The sequence below is a fragment of the Neofelis nebulosa genome, chromosome 9, assembly GCF_028018385.1.
Source record: "Neofelis nebulosa isolate mNeoNeb1 chromosome 9, mNeoNeb1.pri, whole genome shotgun sequence".
Classification (NCBI taxonomy): Eukaryota; Metazoa; Chordata; class Mammalia; order Carnivora; family Felidae; genus Neofelis; species Neofelis nebulosa.
Window position 1 is genome coordinate 71,170,257 of NC_080790.1, and position 26,298 is coordinate 71,196,554.

At 35.9% G+C, this 26,298-nt stretch overlaps 1 protein-coding gene across 20 annotated transcripts in view; it reads left to right on the plus strand.

Moving 5' to 3' along the window:
* NRXN1 (neurexin 1) overlaps positions 1–26,298 on the plus strand; it is a 1,145,650-nt gene that overhangs the window by 506,938 nt on the left and 612,414 nt on the right. For 14 of the 20 annotated variants that reach the window (XM_058684123.1, XM_058684125.1, XM_058684135.1 and 11 more), the window contains 3 exons: positions 12,333–12,716; positions 19,235–19,438; positions 22,006–22,032. In XM_058684123.1, coding sequence (XP_058540106.1) covers positions 12,333–12,716; positions 19,235–19,438; positions 22,006–22,032 — 615 coding nt within the window. The remainder of the gene's footprint in view (positions 1–12,332; positions 12,717–19,234; positions 19,439–22,005; positions 22,033–26,298) is intronic. The other 6 variants (XM_058684128.1, XM_058684140.1, XM_058684137.1 and 3 more) reach the window with 1 other exon arrangement.

The following is a 26,298-nucleotide window of genomic DNA, read 5'->3' on the forward strand; positions in this document are numbered from 1 at the left end:
AAGGGAAGAAGCAACTTATTTTAGGTGCACAACTATATTATTTCTTTTACTTTCTTCACCCTATGCTCCCATGCTCTGATTGTTCTTATCACTTACAAATCAAATAAGCTTCTTATAATAGAAGAAACTCTCGGGGTGCCTGGGTGGCTCAGTCGGTTAACCATCTGACTTGGACTCAGGTCATGATCTCACGGTTGGTGGGTTCCAGCCCCATGGCCGGTTCTGTGCTGACAGCTCAGAGCCTGGAGCCTGCTTCAAATTCTGTGACTCCCCCTCTCTCTGCCCCTCCACTGCTCCTGCTCTGTGTTTCTCTGTCTCTCAAAAAATAAATAAATGTTAAAAAAAAGTTTAAGAAGAGGAAGAAGACAACGCTCCTCTCTTCCCTTCCCGCACTTCCTTATTTGCTTATATACCATACCATCTACTCTGGATTTTCCACTGAATGTAAGCTTGACGAAGGCATTTCTTGTGAGTCTGAATTTCTTCCTTTATAAAACGTATTGGGAAGGGCCCAGTATTGACTGACTCCTAAACTCAATGAAGCAGGATTAACAGTGATAGGACCTAGGATTCTATACTTTTGCAAAGCTTTCCAAGGAACTTAATGATCAGTTGGGTATGGGAACCACAGTCCAGAGGACACTTGGTGCTTCTTTCAGATTCGTAATCTGTGATCATCATCCTATTTTAGGAGGGCTGTGCTGCAGCCCTGTGGTGAGTGCTCCTTTTACAGACTCCCTTGTCACTTGATTACTCCCAGTCTCCCTGCAGCAGAACTGTGTCCTGTTTCACTCTTAGTCATGCCTCGTTTTCCTGTGTATCTATCAAGAAGAATGTGGCAGACTTCCTAGAATATATATATGTTATATATTATATTATATTATATTATATTATATTATATTATATTATATATATTACATATATAACGCAATAAAATAAAGAAAGGGAATGAATGAGAATTGAGAAGGAGGTGTTGGTGAGGGTGGAAAATTGAAAGAAGGTCAGAACCCATCGCTCTGACCCTCAAATTATCTCAGAGACTATTTCTGATTCATCCCTCTGAGGAAATTTGGTCTCCCTCCACATGGAAGATTAGTTACCATCCTGTGCTATCTGTGCTTATTTTATCATTTCTCTACAGTGTCTTAAATGACTGTGAGGAGACAACTCTTTTTTCTTTTTCCTACTGTACTATACTGATTCCATTAGAAAGTAGATTCCTTTTTTTTTTGTCTGTTTGTTTTTTTCTGATTTAAGTTGAGTGGACACTGATGGGAATACAGAAATGCAGCAATAGAGTACCTCCTTTTCACGTCCTCCAGCCGGTCTTATTTCTACCAAAGTTAGCAGTTGACTGGCTACTTGGAATTTTCAAACCGAAGTCTTAAAAAGAGGATTGGAGCATTGACTAATCTTGTGCCTTGAAATATTAACTTGTGGATAATATAGTTTGACTTAAAATATACCTATAATAAAATTTTTAAATTACTCTCAAATATTTACATATATAAAGGACTATGTATATATACACACACACACATATGCATATATAAGAAAGTATAAAAGAAAATAAATCCAGTCATTATTCATTTGATAATCATAATTTATGCTAGTCTTAGGTGATGATGTAGTCTAGTTTCCCAAGTTCTTTGGATGACCTATTACAATAAGGATCAGTTAAATACCTTAATCCTGAAGCCAAATAAAATTTACCTTTTTTTTCCTGTTTAAGTTCTTTAATTCTCCCAAATTGCCTATGGTTTATTAACTGCCCTGTTTGTCCCCTCATTGCGAAAGGTCAAACGCAGAGAATATTTGTGTTAATTTGGAAAGTTCAATACTGTATGGGAGGAAGAGACATGCCTGAAGAGGTGTAATATACATTAGGGAAGAAAATAAAACACCAGATTCTTGTTGAAATCCAAAGGAAAGATAAAGTTAGTATGCTTGGTGATGTTTGGATGGTAAAGTACTTTTATGTGATTACTATTTCAGATTAGTGAATTGAGACAAACGCTACAAAAACCAAAGCTTGTTCGCTAAACCAAGTTCTGCCCTTTAGTGAGTGGAAAAAAAGAAAGTCCATTTTATGTTGGCCTAGCTCAAGGGAGTTTAATGCAATGTTAATAACTGCAGCTGTTAATATTTTATATATAGTATTTTAATTAAGTTCTATATTTGCACACTGCATTGGTTTGGTATAAAGCAGCCTTTTAAAAATTGAGTGAATAGCTCTATGAGCTTTTATTTTACTTAAAGGATATTTCTGAATCAGGTTGGTGAAATACTAAGATTTATAGTTCAGTTGAAACTAATAAACTTACAATTTCAAGAAATAATTCATTTTATTCATTTTCACACCAGTTATATTCAGCGGCTATACGAAAATTAATTCTTAATATAATGTGGGTAAACAAGGCTTCTACAACAAGAGGTCAGTGTGGTCCGCTTTCTGACTCATGGATGATGAAATTTGCTTGGGATACTCTTTAGCTGAATATATAAAAATATTTAATGAGCCATTTTCTCTGTTATTAAAGTAGAGGGAGCTTAGGGCTGAGAATTATTTTTCTACCATTGATCATAATAAAGCTAGTAGGAATAAAGCCATGGCTATTAATTGGATGCCAGTAACTCTTGGTTACCTTCATCAGAGGAAGGGTTAAAACAGACTGAATTTTTAATATTCCCCGAACACTTTATAAAGTAAACTTATGTATGAATGAGAATGTCTTATTCCTGGTCCTGGTACTTTCTTTTGCAATAGTAATTGTTTACTAAATATTTGGTATAAGAAAAAATAATAAAAATGTGTGAGTGGCTCAGTGCCAAACCACCCCTCATATTCTAAAACAAGTAGTATCATCTTTATACTTGAAAAATAATAGCTCTCTTTTAGTTGTAATGCAAGTTTGTGAGGAATTCACATTACTTCCTGAAAGCAGTTTACACAATATAAGATAACAGGTGCTGCCCTTTTTTACGAATACAATGCCATACTCCAATCCCACTTGTCAAAAAAAAAAAAAATGCAGTGAGGAAGTGACACAATTGTTAGAGAGCTGTGGCAAGCCTGGTACAAAAATGACAAGCTCTTAAGAGAACAGAGCTGCTATCCTCACTTATTCATGAGAACCCTGTATCATTTAGCAAACACGTAAGTAGAAGGAAAATTAATCATAGGGAAGCCATTCACTCCTTTCTACAGACTGGGATGTGCAGCCACAGTAAGCATGCAGTGACAAGGAAGATAGTCGCCAGCACTGCCCATGTTTCTGACAATTTGCCCGTCAGTCCTTTGCTTAGTAAAAGATTGGTATAAGAGCCCCTTGTTCAATGAGAAATATTGCCTACAGATGAAGACCTTCCTGGAACTTGATTTTCAGCACCATTAATTGTGTTAGGCTATATGACCCCTCTTCCATTCTGTGACATGGGAAAGAAAGAGACACTTTAATCCTCCCACTTTGCCTGCTACTTTTGGCCACAGCCTGGCACACCGTAACCCCTTCCATCACCCACTTAGTCTGTGACCAGTGACATGGGACCTAGTGGGCTGAGCCATGAATGGCATTTTCAGATGCTGCACTCGACTGGCAAAGGAGGAACCATACAAAGGGCAGGAATGATTTCCTGGATCAGAGTGTATGATTTGAGTGCTGCAGAAAGGCAATATCCTCAATGGGTAGCTTAACTACTTAACAGAGCAAAAACCCCTAAGTTGCTGAGTTAATGAATCTGATTGAAGAGGCTCATTACTCTGCAAACTTTGTAGGACTTAGAACTGAACATTTCCTTACCAGCCCCTCTTCCCTTTCTAGAGTTCCCCTTTCTCTCTCTTTTGCTCCCAAATTGAACATAAAATAACTGTGTCCAGGTAGTTAAAGTGTGAATTGTGCTAAATTTAGACTGAGGTTAATGACTGTTTTCTTGGGGTATGAATATTGTTTAAATTTGTGTTCAGCTCTTTGGCTCAGTCAAGGGTATCCTCTCAAGCATTTTTATAGCAAACTGCCAGTTTTTTTTTTTTCAAACCATCATTTCACATTGAAATCAAAGAGAAAATTCATTATTATTGTCAAATTCTGCTTGTATACAGCAGAGTAAAGCAGATTGTATCAGTGGTTATTCATGGGTAAGCCTACATTTAACAGCTAAGAAACCATTGATATTTGAATTGAAGTCATAGAGTTCCAGTTTAAGAACTAGAAATTACAGTGGGAAAGGCACAAGGCTCTCTCCAGAGCACATAATTAGAGGTTTATAGTAATCACTGTTTGATGTGAACAGCACTTTCTAGCTATCTATTACCAGCACTGATTTCTGTGTGCACCATTCATGAGTCACCACACTGAAACATTTCTACTTGAACAACCATTAGACGATTTCTCTGTTTAGGTCTTGATTTAAATTTGCTCTTTGACTATAAACATTCCTCCCATACCTCTACCTAGTAGCTTGTTGCAAACACTGAAATAGTTTTAAGCATTTTTATAATATTTTTTCTATAAATGTCTATAAGGCACTACACATCAATGGTAAAACTGAAGCACTTTATCAATAACATATTAATTATTTGACAATCCTGATGACTAGATGGAGCCGACTTTGCATAAAATAGATTGTTTTATTAAACTGATGCTTATATTTCTTTATTTTGAACATATTTAAAAAGAAGTCATAGATTTTATTTCCCCCCAAAATATTTTGAGTGTTGCACAAATTCTTCCAGTCCTTGTTAACATGTGCGTATATATTTTACATATGACATACTTAGTTGCCATTACTATATAATAAGCATAATTCTTCATTGTAAGTATGATCATAGTAGACAGGTATAATTGACCGGTTATAAAGATATGAATATTCAGGCTTCTATAATGATTAAATTTTCTATAATAAATGAATAAACATTTGGATTGTAAATTGGCATCTCATATTGGCAGAGCTATACAGGTAGCATTCCATATCCTGTGATATTAAATATCTTGTAGACAATTACTGACTGATTATTTTATTTTTTATTTTTTTTTTAATTTTTTTTAACGTTTATTTATTTTTGAGACAGAGAGAGATAGAGCATGAACGGGGGAGGGGCAGAGAGAGAGGGAGACACAGAACCGGAAGCAGGCTCCAGGCTCTGAGCCATCAGCCCAGAGCCCGACGCGGGGCTCGAACTCACGGACCGCGAGATCGTGACCTGAGCTGAAGTCGGACGCTTAACCGACTGAGCCACCCAGGCGCCCCCTGACTGATTATTTTATACATCAGTCCTATGGGCTTGGTAAATCCATCAAATCCAGAGAGATGGAACCTGCTGTCTCAATCTACTTAATCTCCTTTCCTGGCCCAACAGTGTAAAGGGCAGACCCTGGACTATGGTGTTAGTTGTACCGTGGGACCCTGACCACACCCAGCAGCAGTGACAATCATTGTGGAGTGTTGAGAAGAAACCTTTGGAAATTCTGCACAATAATATTGTAACTTCAATATTTTAATCATAAAATATGCTACCAGATTGATGTTTACAGCTGTCCATCATTGTGTTGGATAATTTTAAAAATTTGTGTGTATACATATGTTACTATGAGTGAGTATGTATGTTGGTATATGGTAATGTGCTTAACACATGGCATGTACATAACATAAATATAAATATATGCTATCCGTGAAAATGTTCAGGCAGTTCAAAAAGTGCGTAAGAGTATTCACATGTCACACACCCCCCTCACTAGTTCATTCCCTCTGTCATAGGTAACCACTAAAATAATTTGATTTTGATAAATTTCCATGTATTTTCCTTTGTATCAATATAGCTATACATACATTTACATATATAAAATAACTGTGTGTGTATATATATATATATATATATATATATATATATATACACAAGACCATTCTTCATCAATTATCAGGTAACTTAAAAAGCCTACTGAAAACTTTTTCTGAGCCATTATTCATAGTGACATCATGTATCCTAGTTTGAACATATCAGTGTGTACTTAGTCCTTCTTTTGTTGATGAACATTTGACTTTTTACTTTTAAAAATTTCACTGTTTGAAACTAATTTAAAAAGAAAATTTTCATGTTAGGTCTTTGTGTATATTGATCAGAATTTTTATAGGATAGATTCTAAGAACTAGAATCACTGGGCCAATTGCATTTTTAATTTTGAAAGATAATGACAGGTTATTTTGCTAATCGGCTGTTGTTTTCCACTTGTCCATAGTACACGATGTGCCCTTTTCCTCCTCATTATTTCCCCTTACAGGATATTATCAAACTTTTAAATTTTGTTCCAAGATTTATTTTTTCATATACTGGTTTAATTCTTGAAATTCCTGGCTCACAGCTGAATCCAAGTAAGCAGAAAACACATAGGAATAAGCAGAAAGCAATATTAAAATTGTATTTTTCTTTTGTTTTTAAATAAATTTATTTCATTCCCTATTATAAACCTATCACATGATATTATGTTTTTAAAAGACACAGAAAACTGAAAGAAAACCATTCACTCATAATCCACTCATATCCAAAACTCCCATTGTTAATATTATGGTTCATTTTTTTATCTTATTATATTACCATGTAATTGATGTTTCATTCTACTTTTATCACTTACTTATATCGTGCCTTGTTACTGAGTTTGAATTTGTTAATACAATATGAATTTGACAAGTAAATTTGTAAATTTGTGGAATCTGATTCTCTTCTGCAATGAGAAAATGAAGCAGAATTACAGAAAAATAAAATTTGTATGTAACTAAAATTTATTTTAAGTAGTAATTTAAGAAAATTTTATTCAAAAAGGAACCTTTTTGACTACCAAGTCAATTCCGTTATTTTTCATAACAGCCACATTGAGGCCTGGTGAATCCAGTACGCGTCCAGGTTGCCAGCTACTTAGTTACACAAAAGCTAGAGTATGAAAGTCGGTTTCCTCTGACCCGGCAAAACCATTCTCCATTACAGCACACTATTTCCTACCTCCCATTTCCTGGTCCCTTAAACTTTTGCAGTAATTTAGAGCATAAACCAAATTTTCTTATTTTTAATCTCCCCTTCAGTCCATTCTTCTTTTCACCCTGAAAACTAATCTTTAGGAAGTGAAATAGCCAAGAAAAATTAGATGGAAAAAAAAAAGTGGAAACTAATAGGTTATAAATACCAGATGAAATTGGAAAGCTGATTTCCATTTTTATAAACTCAGAACTGTTCTCAACAGTTTTTCCCCTTTAATGTGTACTTTTGCATAAAGCATGAATTCATTAGTAATGCTTCATGAATATTCTTAAATAAATATTACTTTGTCTATTTATCACCTTTGTCTTACCCTTTGCATATGCAACAAAAACAACCAGGTTAAATATTAATATAAGTTAGTGTGATTTCTATATTAAGATTATAAAAGTCATACAAGTGTATAGAAATATGTTTATTTTTTAGCTGAAATTGCATTTCTTAAGGCAAAATAACAAGGTGCTTTGGATTCTTAAATATTGAAGCATGAAACACTGATCCAAATAAGTCCCCAAATTCCATCTACCAATTTTAATAGCTCAAATATAGCAATGTTTACATAAAATGTAATTTGCCAAAAACTTTAAATGTAATTATAGTGAAAGAAGGTGAAATGTATGGAATAATCAAGCTATTCCAAGAGAACACATGAATGGGTGTAATGTCTGGAAAAAGATAGAGGGATAAACCAATAATATACCTAGATTTTTATTCTCTTAAAACTTTATTTACATGTGGTCCTAACTCAGCGTTTTGAAAATTCTCCTCTTCTATTGATATATACAGCTGTAGCAACTAGTCAATTGTCTCTAATTATCAATAAACAAGGTTTAAGTATTTATGTTTTCTTGGTAACCACCCCTTTTATAACTCAATTGTAATGAAATAGACACTTAGGAACCTTAATATCAAAATTTCACTATGGTCATATGTATGTGTTAAATTGGTCTAAATAAATTTAGTGGTTCTGTGATGAGTCTTTCGCTTAGGTGAAAATGCCCTTTGATTCATATCAATAATAAAATCTGTAAGGAATTTGGGATTCAAATCGCTTATCAGAAATGTGTATACTTCAGGACATTTGCATATGTGTGGGCCAAATGGGAGATAAATAGAAATATAATAGAAATAGAAATATTAAAAAACAAAAATATAATGTAAATATCTGAGTTTTACTCAGTAATAACATGTAATTATTATTCAAGTACAGTTTTTAGGGGCACCTGGTGGCTCAGTCAGTTAAACGTCCAACTTTTGGTTTTGTCTCAGGTCATGATCTAACATTTCAAGAGATCGAGCCTCTGTGCTGACAGCACTAAGCCTGCTTGGTATTCTCTCTCCTCTCTCTTTCTACCCCTTGCCTGCTCACACACTCACTCACCCACTGTCTCCTTCTCTCTCTCTCTCACTCAAATAAATAAAAAATAATTAAAAAAATAAATACAGTTTTTGCTTTGGGAACCTTCAGAATATAAACATAATTGTTTCCATTCCCACATAAATTAAGTTCTATTCTCTTTCTTTCTTGCCATCTTTTAAACAAAGACAGTCTAAAATATAAGTGCATATGCATCGGCAAAGCCTGTAGAGAGCATAGTAGTTGATTTTTAGTCATGGTTGTCTCTATTATGTTTTTATGGAAAATATTTTAATGAATAATACCTGATATATGCATGTGTTCGGTGTAACTTCTTACCTTGAATCCAGAGCTAAATTAAAGTTCTAGCTCCTCCTGGATTGTATTTGAGTTGAGGTTAGGATTATATTCCTTTCGCTTTCCCTCTGATCTTGCATTACGTCTTCCCATGAGACCTCTAAAATTATCTCTCCAAGGGACAATGAGGCGCTATGGGGAAAGTATCCTTATCTTTTATGATACTAACTACTCAATCATTAGTTTTTGAACTGTGGGTTACAGCCTGTTAATTGGTCCTGAAATCAATTTGGTGGGTCATGTCTAGCATTTATATTAAAAAAATTATATAAGAAGAAAATCAGAGTGCCTCAGAAGTAATAGAACTATTCACCGTGTGTGTGTGTTTGCTTGTGTGCACTGGGGTGTACAAAAACCGTGGATTGATTTAGGTGTTGTGATCAGAAAACTCCAGGCTAATCACAAAATTACAGTGAATATCTTACTCTGGCTGCAACAAGCATATTTATAAAAACATATCAGAATTTTCTTATAATACTTTGTTCAAAGCAGGCACTAACACACCATAGATAAAAATAGGGAGACACAGTCACCGTGTCCCCACGCTCAATTTCTGCATGATTGTGTGAAATACCTGTCAGAATGAAGACACCGTCACTGTGGAGACTACATAGTGTACTGAGCTGTGCGGTCTCTGTGGGGCAGATGAGAGAGTGGGTGTTATGCCAGCCACTGAATCCCTCATCTCAAGAATCCTCCAGGCACCCTCTTGGTGCAGACTTCTCACACCACCTGTAAGGGCAAGACAGCATTTCCAAGTGTTTTTATCTCCTGAGCTGAATCCATCTTGTTCCATGAATAACAAGGTATATGGGAAAATTACATATTTTTTTTCAAATGTAGCCCACTCTTGTAAAACTTTGTTGTTATTCACTTGCTCTGTGTCTCCTAACAATTGTCTCTCAATATCATATGTTCATTTCTAAGAAGCCTTTTGAACTAATTAGAAAACAGGGAGTGGAATCCATCTCCCTTTTGTCTTAAAACACAGAAATCACCGGGCACCTGGGTGGCTCAATCTGTTAAGAGTCCAACTTCCGCTCAGGTCATGATCTCGCAATTCGTGAGTTCGAGCCCCGCATCGGGCTCTGTGCTGACAGCTCGGAGCCTGGAGCCTGCTTCAGATTCTGTGTCTCTCTTTCTCTCTGATCCTCCCCTGCTTGCTCTCTATTTTTCTCAAAAATAAACAAAAAGAAAAAAAAAGACAGAAATCACTGTGTTCATTACATACAATTTCTTGCTTAAGAAAAAAATATATATGTATATAATATTAATGTCCACCTTTCCTTTTGTCATTAATACTCTTGCTCATCATTTAAAATTTTTTTTTTCTAAGGATTTTCTGGGATCTGTGTGCTCCTAAATGAGTTTTCTATACACTTGCACAAATATGAACTGTAAAAGTGAACGCTTCACCCTTTTGCCTTTTTGCTGCCTCCTTAAGAAATACCTGCTATCCTCCCCCTTTGGAAGGCCAAAATAGCAATGCTTTTGAGTGTTTCTCCCCTAGGAGCTTTCTCTATTTCTTTCTGTGGAAGTCTAGAGAGACAAATGTCCTCGTAATAACTTGGCTGCCTGTGCATTCGGCGTCAGTGGCTTCTATGCCCTTCTCTCGCACAAAGACAGATCCCATTATGCTGCCTGTATTGAGAAGCGCCCCTTCTGCTGGGATTTGGAATGCTCCTGAGCACAGCACGGAGGCCAGCAGCCCTGCATCCTCAGTTACATGCACGTTTCACATTCATCACAGGCCGTATTTTCACCTGGGGGTGGACCTTAGGTTTTCTGTGAAAGAACTAAAATGCATCATCCTACCTGTCCTCTACCTCTACTAGACTCTGCCTTTCTGTCCCTCCCTCTGTACCCCATCTTCTGTCTCTTGGCCTTCTTTGTGTGCCTGCCGCCCCCCAAATCCCTGAGACTCTATGTCGGCAGCGAGCATGGCACCAGACATTTCTAATCCACTTTCTCTCTTAATACTCTACCTCTTCTGCTTTATGGTCTAGACCTGAAAAATTAAGCTAGGACAATCTGGTAACGTGTAATGGGGTGTCCTTTTCAGATATTATGTTTGCGTTTTTACAGAGATCTTTCTGGAGATAAAATATTGGTGGAATTTTGAGTAATTTGGTGGTACATGGTGGAAATCATAATAAAAAACTGCCTTCTGTCTTTCATTTTTTTTCTTTAATGGGTTCCACAATTTTTTTCTATGATTCTCAATTAAGTCCATGCTAATGTCTACCTTTTCTTCCTATGCTTAAAACCAGCATTCCTATATATTTGTGAACTAATAGATTTATTTTCCTCTTACATTTGGAGTGAGGGGGGTCAAAACAAAACTTGTAGATTTAGATGATTAACTGGAATTAAAATTTTTTTAAATTTTTTTTAACATTTATTTTTGAGACAGAGAGAGACAGAGCATGAACTGGGGAGGGTCAGAGAGAGGGAGACACAGAATCTGAAACAGGCTCCAGGCTCTGAGCTGTCAGCACAGAGCCTGACGCAGGGCTCGAACTCACGGACCACAAGATCATGACCTGAACCAAAGTCAGCCGCTTAACCGACTGAGCCACCCCGGCGCCCCTAGAATTAAAAATTTTTAAAAAGTAAACAGCCAGTTTGACTTGGTTCTTGTGATGAATCATGACACACATTTATGTAATGCTTATTATAAACCAGATACTTTACTAATATTATTTTATTTAACAGAGCAACTGTAAGAGATATGCCAAATTATTACGCCCATATTATGGATGAGTAAACCAAGACCATAGAGTTTATCAATAGATTGATACAGCCGAGAGTGATGAAGTCAAGTTTTCTTTTTTAAGTTTATTTATTTATTTTGAGAGAGACAGAGATAGCATGAGCAGGGGAGGGGCAGAGAGACAGAGACAGAGAGAGAGAGAGAGAGAGAGAGAGAGAGAGAATCGCAAACAGGGCATCGAACTCATAAACTGTGAGATCATGACCTGAACTGAAACCCAGTTGGATGCTTAACCAACTGAGCCACCCAGGTGCCCCTAAAGTCGAGTTTTGACGTAGATAATCTGTCAGACTGTTGTGTTCAATAAAAGCAATCAAGTCAGTTAAAGGTGGGGCCATACAACTTTTTTTTGTTGTTAGTGTGCAGCTGCATACCAGCTTTGAAAATGAGCACTAACGAACGTGAATCTGACTTTATTCAAAAGAGTAATGTAGAATGTCAACTTTGTCCCTTTCTTTCTTTATTGACTGAACTATTGGAGAGGGATATAGAATGCCAATTACTCTTTCTTTCCTTCTTTTTTTTAATCTTCCTTTTCTTCTTTTCTTAACTGTTAAAGGCTGACAAACACTCTTTTTGGCTCTACACTTTGGTTTCCATTCCTAAATTCAAATGGAATCATTTTAATTGCAGTCTGCCTTATTTCTACAGATTACTGTTCACTCCACTGGGAAGTATAAGGCACACCAGGAATAGAAACAAAAATCAGAAACATCTTTCCTCAAGGAGTGTACCCTTAGGAAGGTGAAAGAGAGAAAGGGTGATTTTTAGAACATGTTGCACTCTGTAAAGACCTGTGTGTTCTCTTGTCTCTGCAACAGGTACCATTTCTGTCAACACGCTGCGCACGCCCTATACTGCTCCTGGCGAGAGCGAGATTCTGGACCTGGATGATGAGTTGTACCTGGGGGGCTTGCCAGAAAATAAGGCTGGCCTCGTCTTCCCCACTGAGGTGTGGACTGCTCTGCTCAATTATGGCTACGTGGGCTGCATTAGAGATTTGTTCATTGATGGCCAGAGCAAAGATATCCGGCAAATGGCTGAAATTCAAAGTACTGCTGGAGTGAAGCCCTCCTGCTCAAGGGAAACAGCAAAACCGTGCCTTAGCAACCCCTGCAAAAACAATGGCATGTGCAGGGATGGGTGGAACAGATATGTCTGTGATTGTTCCGGAACAGGCTATCTTGGCAGGTCCTGCGAGAGAGGTAGGATTCTAAAAACCAAGAAGCTGACTCCCCTGAGACGAAAAGTGTATTAAATGTTGACCTCAAACCTTAAACTGACCATGGAAACGTAATGCGTGCTCTGCAGAGGTAAACTGCAAGCCTAGCAGCCACCTCTGACGTATTACTGATGAGTCCTAAATGATTTTCAGAGGGCCTGATTCTGGGAAGACACAGCTTTTCAGTATGTTGCAGGAATAAATATTTGGGTCTTTCGTATCCTCCAGAGTATGGGCCTAAGATGTAGAATCAACAACAACTGCTTCCCCTTTTGCCTAGTTTTTAAGTTCAGGAAACCAGAAAGTAAAGAAGGCATGAGTTAGAGATATTTATGGCATTTAGTGCTAATATCTGTGCCAAAAACAAAAATAGCATTTGAAGCAAACTAAGTTGTAAGTTGCAGCTTCTATTAGCCCAGCTCGTTTCACTTCAGTCAACTTACTGAGTTTGAAATTTAGAAAGTAAGGTGACTTTCAATCGTCTAATTTACACCAGCATTTTCAGATAACTTCAAAGACACTTACCTTTGCCTAGGACCTAAGTGATCACAGAAGATTTATTTACCCGTGTGATATTAACACTTTGTGTGTCCGTTGAACTTCTGAGCAGCTGCCTCCCTTTCTTCTCTAGTAGGAAGCAAAGCCACACTTTTTTTTTTTCTTTCCCTCTCCTATAAGAAGGAGAAGAATAGGGATTAAAAGAAGAATGAAGCGTGGGAGCTACCACTGTTCTTCTGCAGAGCAAGGGGGGAAGAGCAGAAAAAAGAACGCCCTTCCATCGACTTAAGAGTTTCAGATAAATGCTTTATCATTATACCCACTGGCAATCATTTTCAATATGGGACAGAAAAATCAATATGGAAAACTCTTGACGAGTCGTTCCATTGTCCTTTCATGCTCCAAATAACATTGCTTGTATTAGACATTTAGTCTGAAATACCTGGCCTCTGTTACTTAAACCATGCACATTTAGTCTTTCTTTTCCCCTTTAGTCCTGAAATACTTTAATTTGTTTAAGCTCACGCTTCCTAGGGAGAAAAAAATAGTGATTTCCACAGTCCAAATTTGAACAATGTGACTTCCGTTCTTCATCTTCATAAAGAGGTTCATCAGCTTATCAGTTCTATTATTAACATTAATCAATATAAACTTAAAATAATTTAATGACCTAATAATCTTAAATTACCTACCAAATACAATCACTGTTCTGCCCTATACAGTTAGATAGGTCAGTAGATAGGTAAGTATTTTAATCACATAGATTCATTCTTTCTCCTAGTACCTAAGTGCAGTTCCTGTAAATTGTCATTAGAGGTTAGCTGTTTCTCTGTAGTTTCACTTGTAAGGTGTATATTATCTGTGGATTCCCTCTTCTCATTTCCCCGTCTAATTTCAGTTTATTTGTTTCTATAGCTTGGTCTTTAAAAACTGCCGAAAGGGGCCAATAACAACCACCAAAAAAGGCGACAAAGCTCGTAAGATCTATTACAAGTTAGACATAATGCGAGATTAGCGGAGCTGTATGATTTAAGCTTTGTTTTCCTTTTAATCACTCAGAGAGCTGCCAGTGACTCTGAGGCCTCCTGCTTAAGTGAAGGTGGAGAAGAGTAGAACTGAACTGTCGGTTCAGTTACAAAAGCCTTTGGTTAAATGTGCACGGTGTACCACCCTGTGGCAATACCCCGCTACTACATATGGCAGAAATAAAAATAGAAATTGTCAAGCTTCCTGAGCCAGAATGAGGGAAAGGAGATATTTATATTTTGCAATAATTAGAAGGAGGGGTGCAAGCATATGTAGATTTGCAAATGAGAATTTAATAGCAAGCTTCATCACTGGGATGCGGCATACAGTTTTATCTGACAGGTGGCTAGAAATTTCTGCCCATTTCTTTGTCTCCACGTTGGTTGTCTGTTGAAGAGAAAATGGTCATTTTTGTATGATGTTTGTTTCTGGACTACCCGGCATATTGTTAGAAGTCTTTGTTTTTCAAAATTAATTTTCTTGCTAGCATTATGGTATCTCCTGAGCACACTGGTGATGTGGAAAGCTTGTCATGCTTAATACCACAGAATCTGGCTGCTGTCCAGTTCCCAGTTATGCCCTACTTCAGTGAACACATGATCGTGTCCAACCCCTGGGGTTTCCAATTCAAAAGAAAGAACTTTGACTGTGATTCTTCTCCAGATAGACTCTGATCACATATGGCTGTTAATCACATAAGAGTTGATTGACAACATTTGAAATTTAAAATAACAATAATAATAGAGGTACTAATGAAATCTATCTTACTCTTAGTGAGCAATAATTGATAATTTATAAAGATTATTGTTCAAAGTAATTAAAAAGTGTGTTCAAGTCCTTGGACCATGCAGCACAGGGAATGATATTGCAATCACATTACAATAGGAAATTTTCATTCTGCATTAAGTAAGCAAAGGAATTTATAAGAAAGAACAGAGTATTTGCTGACTTAGACAACGAGGAAATAGTATTTTAAGTGTATTGATCCCATAAGGGATAGTAATATAAAAATAACGTTCAATTGGACACAAATTAAATTCAGCATTTTCCCTCCCACTTTATTTTGAATAAAGCTGAGAATTTGTGGAGACTTGGCCGAACAGAAATTATTCTTGGTTATGTGTACATGTTATAATCAGAGGTCTGCTTTATACTTGTTTGTTAAAACTCTAACAGATGGAGGGACAGATGTCAGAGCAATATAATTTGGCTCCCTGTCTGATTTTCATCGTTGCGCACAATATGTGACTGCCTTTCGGCAAAACTGAGCCCAGGTGTACACTTTAGACAGCGAGAAGGAATAATACAGAAAAGCAAATTTATCAAACTTAACGACAAGGGGGAAGGAGATGCAGGAGACAAAGCTGAAACTTTTTTCTTCCCCTGTGGGAAGTATTGTATTGGAATTAGCCTTTTAAAGTCCTCGTTTGTGTTCTAAGTGGTAAAATGATTTTACTAATGTGAAAGGATGCTGCCAAATAGCATAACCTTCAAATGTCAGAATGCTGTTTACCATTTATTTGGCAACTCTAGACTCCAACCTTGTGCATTTTCCACTTCTTGTCTAATTAAACATTAACTCTAATTATGAGGACTCATTTACGTGTTCATCTGTCATTTATCAACAAGTTATTTTCACATTGAGAATTATTTAACCTGTACTCAAGTTTTATTACTTTGCTATGTTATTTCATCCCTGCAGTTTTTTTGGAGAATGTTATAGGCTAATGATCCTGATTATTGTTCTACTTCAGATTGTATTTCATACTATATTCATGATCCACTGTCAGCCATCTATATTTCTAAATAGTTTTTAATCAAATGAAGTTACATTTTATAGATTATAAATCATTTTTAAATGTGATTATTGAATAATAGAGACGGCTTTACACAGTAAATGAATAGAGGAGAAAAACTAACAACAATTTTCATTCTTTTATCAATATGATACCAAAGTAAATGAGCAATTCATAATGGTTTTTAAATGTCTATTCAGGTGTTTGTTACTCTATAGATATGGACGATGTTTAGCTATAGTTTAGGAAAGTAAGTCGTAAAGATCACATTTCTTTTATGATTATTCAAGAAACACTTTTTTTCCAGAGTTCACCACAACTTTATAATGATGCTTTAATTATTTTTTTTTTAGTAAACTACTAGTAGCTTTTTTTTAGGAAGCTTCTTATCTAATAATAAAAATATGTGTTACAATATAGAAACTCTATATTTTAAAATATTTTAAAAATCCTATTAAGATCATATTTTATTTTCTCAAAGTCAGGTCAGTGCCTAACCACAGAACCTGTATTTTGATAAATGGACCTGATTCCTAGTCAGTCTTCTGTAGCACAACTATGTCCTTCAAAGTATAATTCGGCCAATATTTTGTTCACATACATTATCAAAATTAGATTCCACTTACAAGAGGCAGAGTAATACTTAATTTCTTTAGTATTCTTAAGTTCGGGAGAGCATTTATGTAAGCTTGATATCCAAATTGAAATAAGCACTTTCATACATCTTGAGTGTCAATAAGTACTTCAATTAAGTACTTAGTGAGGCTCCCCTGTGTGCCTGGCCCTTTTCCGGGCACTCAGTTGCTGCTAGAACAATGTATAGGACAGCCTAACCTCTGCCTTCATGACACTTAGTTTCTAGAGGGTGAACAATATACAATATACAAACAAATAAGAAATGGTAATTTTTGAAAAAAATTGGTAAGTAGATACAGAATAACTGGAGGGGGGATCACTGAGATGTAGAAGGGACCTCTTGAAGTCACATTGACTGGAGACCTGAATGTTAAAGGAACCAACCATATAAAGATTTGGGCTTATGCCTTCTAAGACAGAGGGATCCACAAGTGCAAGTCCTTGAATGAGAGATGAAATCCGTGTGACTGGAGTTCACTAAACGAGTAGTGCAGATGCTAAAAGCTGATGCTGTTGAGAAGGGCTGGGGCCAGATCACAGAGAACATTCTAGGTAGAAAAGGAGTATAGCTTTTGTCCCAACTGCAGTAGGAAACAATGGTAGGAGTTGGAGGACATAGTTTAAGCAATGTAGGGATATAATCTAATTTGCTTCTTTATAAGTTGGCTTGGCTGCTGTGTATAGGAAGAAAAAGTAGAAATAAAGAAATAAATGAGAGAGCTATTCTAGTTGGTCTAGGTGGAAGATGAGAGCAGAGCCAGAGGTACTCAAATGGTAAGGTAAGGGAACAATTCAGGAAATGGTTTGGATTTAGAGCCTACAAGACTTGCAGACTCTCACATAGATTGGGCATGGCAGAGAGATTAAGAGAGAAATCAGAACAGCTAAATTCTGAGCAATGAGATTATGCCATTTGCTGACAAAGAGAACATTGGTGAAGCATCTTGGGGAATTGGTTCATTTGGGGGGTGCCTATAGTATTCAGACTGGAAATATTAAGTGAGCAATGGATGAAGGGGTTCAGAAGTCAGGGCTGGTAATAAATCTTAGGGGGAATTGGCCAAGATCTCTGAAGTGAAGGGGTAGGTAGAAGAGAAGAGCACCAAGGAGGGATACCTGGAACCTTCCATACTTTATCAGTTCTGAATGTGCATTCAGTCTCATGATGACAACTAATGACTAAAGTCCATCCGAAGCAATATTTGACTCTCCTGACTTTTTGAAAGGCAAACTTGCAAAACTACAACTCCAGAATATACTCTTAATTAACAAACACAACTGTATTTGCTAATACAAATAATTGTTATTTGCTAATTAGCAATTACACACAACAATTGCTAATTGTTGTGCCCTGTAAATAGGCGAAATAATGAGAATTTCCTAGTTCGTTTTAATTCGAGGTAGCTTTTCTTTTATTAAACGGTATTCTGTGGTATCAAAACCAATGAGAAGCAGAATTACTCATACTTGTTTTGCAATCTTCCACCACCATATGGTGTTTAACATTAAAGGATACTGACCATTTCTTAAAGCAGTCAATTTGTGATCAACAGTTTCTGCTGTGCTCTTCTTTATGTGTTTAATACAGTAGTAAGCACCTTCTGTCTTAAAGCCATCCACTTTAGTTTGGTAGCACACACCCACGCAAGCTCTGCAGACCCACCTCATGCTTACTCAATATCACCAAAGTACATAGTTATTGACTTTTGGTGATAGCTTAACATTTTCAGAACACCAGGGTAGTGCTTACAAATGAAGTTGCCAGTTACGCCTTACTTGTAAAGAAACCTTAAAATGAATTTTCAGTTTGTGTGTTTGTAAAACTTAATTGCCTTGTTAACCATAGCAACTCAGAAGAAGCATCGCCTGTTGTTTGGACATGCTATTTTTTCCTCTTTTTTTGAATATCACTTTTGGTAAAAGGTTGACCTTATTCCTATACTTAAGTCATTTCTTTTTCTTTCTTTCTTTCTTTCTTTTTTTTTTTTATCACATTCAGGCAGAGATTATGAAAGAAGGTAATAGTAACTCCTTTTAGAATCTTGGACTTTTTGGGTAGGTGAGGGCCTTAGAGACCCTCTCATTTTGCTGATTAAAGATTTGGAGCTAACACAAATTTCATAGAACAAGTCAGTGGCCTAGCTGTATACAAACATTTATTAAATAATTGCTAGTGCTTCAAACCAGTCTTACGCTGTGGCTACGCACAAAAGAATGTGATCTCTACCCTTGAGAAGGGAAACACATACATACACTTTGACAATCCCAAATGACTCCTGCTGCAGATAGAAAGTGCTATGGAAACAAAAAGGGAAGTGCAGCCATCCCTGTGTCTGTACACTAGCAGATTCTTCACAGAAGTTGTCTTTACTGTGACTTTTCTTTTGGGCTTAAAAAAAAAAAAAAAAAAAGCTCATTTCTGAGGATGAGTTGAGTTTGTAGTGTTGTGTTCTATCTGGAAGCCATTGCGGGTCACACTTTTCCTTTTCAAAGTGTAAATGCACGAAACTGACCAAGAACTTTTATATTCATTTCTCTTCCATAGAGGCAACGGTTCTGAGCTACGATGGGAGTATGTTTATGAAAATCCAGCTCCCGGTGGTGATGCACACAGAGGCTGAAGATGTGTCCTTACGGTTCCGATCACAGCGTGCATATGGCATTCTCATGGCAACCACTTCTAGAGATTCAGCAGACACCCTCCGCTTGGAGCTGGATGCAGGGCGTGTGAAACTGACGGTCAATCTAGGTAACAATTTGCCTTCCCCCATAAAACTAATACTGTTCACTTTTTGTTCAGTTTTGCCTGCAAACATTTATCAAGTAGCCTGTTTTGCCATGGAAAGTTATAACACTTAATGGTCTCATGTTCATCATTTAAGTTAATTTAGGTTTTGGGGGCATCTTTTTATTATTTTCATTTTGTTTAACATAATTTACCATTTTGTGATTTCTACCACTGAGGATTCTTAAAAGGGAAGCCATATGTATCAAAGAGGTTAATTGAAAATATAAATTATTAGGCTTGAAGAAGCCTCAATTTCGATTGTTATGTTTACTTACAGTCCAATTTGCTATAGACCCCATCCCCTTTCAGATAAATAAAAATCCGCCTACTTTTACTTAGATAACATATTTACAAAATATCAAATTTCTACTTTGTGATCAACAAGTTGCTTTGACTCTACCCTCTGGGCTTCTCCTTTGAATAGTGACCTTTGTGGTACCCCATCTTTTCTGTTTGGAAATACTGTGTGGTGATATTTTGCTATCAAACAGCAATCCACAACCCTTCAATGCCCAAAGTCTGCGGCCCGTAGCAAACAGCCATGAGAACACTAAAAACACAGACTCTTCTACAGAGAAATAATGCTTTCCTGCTTAATTGTAGCATTAGGGAAGAGTTACTACAGTAAAACCTCAATAAGCTGTATGAAATACGGGGGAAGGCTAGGCTGAATTAAGAAAGAGTCTGAATTGTAGACTTAAAAAATTTACACAGTTTTGTTTTCAATTACATTGAAAAACACAAATTAATAGCTAGAAAGGCTTAGTAAGGAAAGGTTTTACTAGGCTGATTTTTAACGGGTGGATAAGAGTTATCCATAATTAGGATGTTGTTTCATGCAAGTTGTGCAGTCAGCATACAGTGAAGTACTGGAGATCAGTTTTCTTCCTGAACTTGGTCGTTTACAACTTGTTTGTTTAATTTTTCTCAGGCAATCTCTGTTCTTACCAAAGAATTATAAATATTCTGCCCAATAAGTTGCATTATTATCATTAACTCCAGGAGGAGTACAAATTAATGAGGTTTTACTGTAATTCCAGGAAGTTCTAAACATGCACAATAATACATAAATTGAGAAAGAAAAATAAAATTTGAAACCTAGATTTACAAAGAGAGTAGTAAAATGTGATGAGCGTAAGGCATTTGTGGAAACCTTACCTACATTTTCAAATTGTGCTGGGCAGAATGGTAGCTCATAAAATATAAAATTATTTCAGTGATAGCTTATTACATACAATTACATTCAATTAATATTAGTTAAATTAAGTTAAATTAAAAGGGTGTTTTTTAAAGACCACTGAAGAACACACAGCACTCTCATTTACTGTTCTGTTAGAGTTCCCTCTAGTGGCAATGATAGGTTATTACAACAAATCAAAAGAAATCGCCTAATAGCAGTAAAGGGGCTGCTAGCCAAAGTGGAAACACTTATGGGTATTTTCCAACAGCAAAGCATTCTGTGGAAAGAGTTGTGTAGGTGCTGGTCCTTGGCTGTTTGCAACCACTTTTCTGATGCGGTTGACGACACATGACAAACTCAGCTATATGGAAACAGAATCTAGGTTTTTTTTATTTTTCATGTTTCCCCAAAGGCATTAAATACTACAACAAAACCCAGCAAATATTTATCTATACATAAAATAAACATAAGACATCCCACGCAGTCTTTTAAAAAGATAACCCTTATAATTACAGTCTGTGTTATTCACGTCAGCTGTTCTGCTCTTAGAGAATCTGCTTTTGTATAAGAAGAAAGCATAAGAAAAGGAAAATCAATAGTAGTGTTAACCATGACACTTATTACATAAAGATAACATTGTTAGCTACTAAGAGAAGCACAGGCTTGTGTGCTCTGAAGAATGACACTACTCCTTAGCCCCTGGAGGTTTCTAAAGGAAAACACAGTTGTTTCTTTCTCCTTCGATTAATAAAAGGCATGGAATCCAACCAACATCTGGCTGCTTACCTTTTTTTGCCTAGGCAAATAACAACAACAACAGCAACAACACATTAGAGTAAAGTGAGAATAATTCAACTTGCTCTCCATTTTGACCACCACAATTCTCCAGAGTTCTGTTGGCCTTTGTGGGATATTACTCTTTGAAGGTCCAAGATGTCTGAGCCTAGCTGAGCTTGCACTGCACCCCATTGTGACGGAGCACTTTTTAATTATGCTGAAAACAAGAATATGTTCTTTCACAAATGGGGAGAAAGTTGCAGCCAGTCTAAGCCAAGCATCTTTGACAGTTAACAACTCTTTATTTCACTTAGATTTGTCACCATGTAGCTTTGTTTGAATTGGCCATTTAAAAAAAAAAAAAAAAAAAAAGACCTTCTATCATTGTTTCCAATGTGAAGTTTTATAACAATGAATCTGGGTTCTAGAAGTATGTAAAGAATAAATGATATAGAGTGGCCATATTTGCATGTGTCTGTCCCCGGAAGGGTGGACTGTGATTTTATTGGATGTCTGCAGCTATTACCTTGAAGGATAAATTTTCATTTTTCATCTATTCTTCCCCATCTAGATTGTATCAGGATTAACTGTAATTCCAGTAAGTGCCTATTCAAAATTTTTAAAATGTTATTCCTCCATTATGATGTAAGCTAGTCCAGAAAAAAATGAGAGCAAGAGAAAGACGCTTATAAAACTCATGAATCCACTTTTGAAGTATACCAGTCCATCATCTGCGTTGTAAAAATTCATTTTGAAATCTGTCCGGCTGAAGACTTTCCTGTTGTAGTTCCTACCTGTAAATGGGAAAAGAAGTGACAATATCTTGTAACAGAAGGTGAACAAACCTCTATAGGCCTTTGAATAAGGCAAGTAGCATTTGTATTTTGCCTGATCTTGGACTCCAGTAGCTCTCTTCATGACCGAATTAGGAAAATAAAAAATACTCTGGGTCATATTTCCTTCACTTTCTGTTTTTACCTCTTAACTCAAAATACAGAAAAAACATTGAATTCCTTTTGAAAGTTACTATTAAACCCTTTTAAATTCAATCAAAGGTTTACTGAGAAAAATGTATTTTTCAAAGTATATATATATATGTATATGTATATGTAAAGAAAATTACTTGCCTAAGAGTTTTCTTGTTTATTGAGAGTATTTACATGATGAATTTTTACATCCTCATCACATATCTGCAAAAATAATCAAAATCCTTCAAATCTGTGATATGCATGCCAAATGATGAGTCAGAAAAGATGCATGGACTGAGTTTTATTTGACTATGGACCGGATAACCTGAAAGGATATAAGGACTGTGATTTTATTTTGAGTTGTAGCATTGCCTTAAGAGTAAATTTATTTTATTTCTTTACATAAATGTTCAGATTTTTTCCTTTCCAGGTTTTGCTACCACATTAAGGAATCTCCTCCAATGATACCAAAGTTGTTAGCTATTTCAACAAAACAGTTCTAACAAGATTCTAATCTCTCATTGTTGTAGTCCCTAAAAACATTTTCTATATCCTTGGAAAATGCTGAATGTGAGTTAATGAAGTCTACTCCCAAAACCATTGACTGTGTTTGCAAATAGCAATGTCATCCTCTGAGGAACAAAATGGTGGTCTTAAACTTACAAAACGAGCTTTATCTAATGAGAGATACATACTACTTTGAACACCATGTTTCTTACATCTCAGATTTGTCTTCAAATATTTTAATATTCATTTTAAAGTAACATAAATGTGAATCTTTCCTATCATAGCAATAAAAAGGTAACTGAATCATGACTTATGAAAAATTACATTAATAAACTATCACACAAGCCATGAACTATCATCTCAAACAGAACAGTTCCTGAAACAATCTCTCAAAGCTCTCATACAAGTGGGATTTTTTAAGTGTGCATCATCTCGTCTCAAACCCCATCCCCCACTTCCTGGGAAGGAGCACAGATTTTGCGAGTATAACCCCATGGTCCAGTCTGCTTTCAGTTCTTGGGCACTGATGAAGACAAAGCAGCAATCACAAAATATTTTTCCAAAGTCAGATTGTGCCTCAGTGGAGGTATAGATGTTCTTGATACTTGCTGAGTCTTAGAAAATAATGTGAGGAAAATATTCCTTTCTAGACTCCTGTTTTATGTACTCTTGTTTATTTATATTAAGCATACAATAAAGCATGAATTTTTAAATTTATAAAATGGAACTCTGTGAACTCTAGTATTTGGATTTCGAGTATGGGAATTAACCAAATCAAATGTAATTCCTTGTTTTCTAGCTCTGCAAATTGTTTTTGTTTTTGTTTTTGAAAAATATAGTTGTAATCTAATCACCCTTGTTAGACACTTCTCTTCATTTAGCTTGTATTATGAGATTCTAATATTAAGCTTAGTCTTTTTTTTTTTTCCTCTGGATATTCCACAGAATAATACCTTTGAGGACAAAGTTTTTTGCTGGTTAGTGAGATTTTTTCCTTTTTAAGGAGTATGCCTTACATATACATTATTTGAAATAAATGAATGATTGTGAGCTTTCACTGCACACCTCGGACAGGACTGCAAATGCCTTAACTTGACAGCAGTCACTGGAAAGAACATTCCATGAGCAGGTAACATTTTAATTTTCTTTTGCCTTTGTTTTACTTGGGGAATAGTGGGCAGATGTGGCAAGAACCCCAAGTTCCATCAAGAATTCATGTTATTACTCAACTTTAGGAGAGGGAGGAATTTGCATATCAAATAATGCAAATCTAACACACAGTGATTAAATAAGCAGAGATTTCCACCTGGAGTGCATTTCCTACCCAGTAAAAATATAAATAAAAATATCTGTATCTCAGTATAACTTGTAGTTTGAGAGATTGATTTATTACACTTATCCCCTGTGAGCTCTAAGTTTGTCCAAAACCGAGATGAATGTACATTTATTAAATCACAGCCATCTGCCACCACCGTCTCTAAAAATTATATCATACTTAGAATATTAACTATATATGAAATTAATATGACATACCTCACGTGATATCTTTTAAGAAAATTTCTGCAGCAAATATGCAAACTATAACACAAAAGATTATCTTACATTGAGAATTAATATTAAACTCTAAATTATTAAGGTTGGATGGAAACCTTTTCAAACTTCTCTACACTTCCTCAGAATTGCTCTGCTGTTTCTTTTGGTCACTCCGTCCTTCTTCATCTCTGCCCCCCAGTTTAGAGCAGATGTTGCTTGATAAGGGAAAGAAGAGCTAGCTGCTTGTATTCAGACCTGTGGGACTATAAGAGATGGCAAATGAGTTTCTTTCTCAACCATTTCTGTATCAGTAGTTTAGATGCAGCAATAGAAACTTCAGTGGACAGGCCAGGGTACCGCCTTTTGTTCAGGTCCCTTGGGGAAAGGGCAGCTTTGAATTCCAGAGTCCATCTCTGTCAGATTCTTTGTTTCCACCATTTTCACCCTCATAGGAAAAGCTGTCAAGAATTTTTAAATGGAAAGAGAGCCCGTTTTCATTTAAAAATCAAAAGCTTATTTTCATGTGTGGAGAGGGTACTTCTTTTAAAAAAAAGAACTGTCTCTATGAATAGTGGCCATATCAGTGTCAAAATATATGCTTTGATCTTTCAGATTACAAATGAAATGTCGCTGCACACAATCCCAAACCAATCCCAGATCTCTGACAGCCATTAGCTTATATCATTGCTAAAATATATTTGTCGTGTGCAATTGGAATTAAATTAAGGTCGGTCTGTGTAGATTCATGGCCTGGAAGGTGAGCACAGAAGTGTATTATCTATCATTCTCCATTCTCCTGTATCCAGGATAGAAATAAAGGAAGAGTCAGAATACTCTTGCCTTTCAGTCAACTGCAGTATTGAGAGCAACAGTCTGCCATCATAAAATAATCGTGTATGGAAGTTGCTTAAGGAACCACCATCTTGTAATGCATATCATTTCTTCTCTGGACAGTACTTCAAAAATGTAGATGAGACTTTAAAGTCACATTCTTCTAAAACATGAAGGGGAAAGAAAAGTATTTGGATTAATTTTAAAAAAGATATGTTCTAGATTATTTTGCAAAAAATAATTATTGTAGAAAAATACACTAGTACAAACTAGTCATTATGAAATTATTACCAAGAAAATCCAAATCAGACTGAATAGTCCTTTCTGACTGACACATGAATTATTTGCTTGAAAAGGTGTGTTTGACAGTCTCTTCTTTAGTTTCATATTAATGGATTTAATATGTCTTTTAAAAACTATGAGGATTATAAAGGAAATTTTCTCATCCTTAGGAAATTATCTAAAATGCATTATTAGTAGGATCCATACAGGCCATCATTCTTATTATGTATTTTTCTTGTTTGCCAAAGTGCATAGCCTAAAATCTTGGTTAACTCTGGGATAGAGTTACCAACACAATCTCAGTCTTAAAGTTGGTGTCCAATAGTTCCCTGTAATACTTCCAAACTCATTAGGTTATGTGTTTCTCTATATTTTTTTTTCTGAAAATTGGACCTTTGTAGTGATATACTGCATCTTTAAATTGTCCCAAATTTTATACTTTCTCTCTTATCTTAGTAACCTTAAAAATAATTAGTGCTGTAATCTTTAAAATATTTCATTGAAAATTTGAAAACAACACTTGTTCCTATCAACTCTAGGTGAATCCTAATTGTCACGTAAATAAATAAATATATAGTGGATGCAGGGAGCCTCTTGTGCTTTTGTTTTTGTTAGTTTTTCTTTCTTTCTTTTATTTATTTTTTGTTTACTTGTTTTTATCTTTTCAAATCAATGATGTAATGACAGAATGTCCTTCTTGCCCACAGAAGGCATGGGACCACCTCTGCATCCATATAAAACAT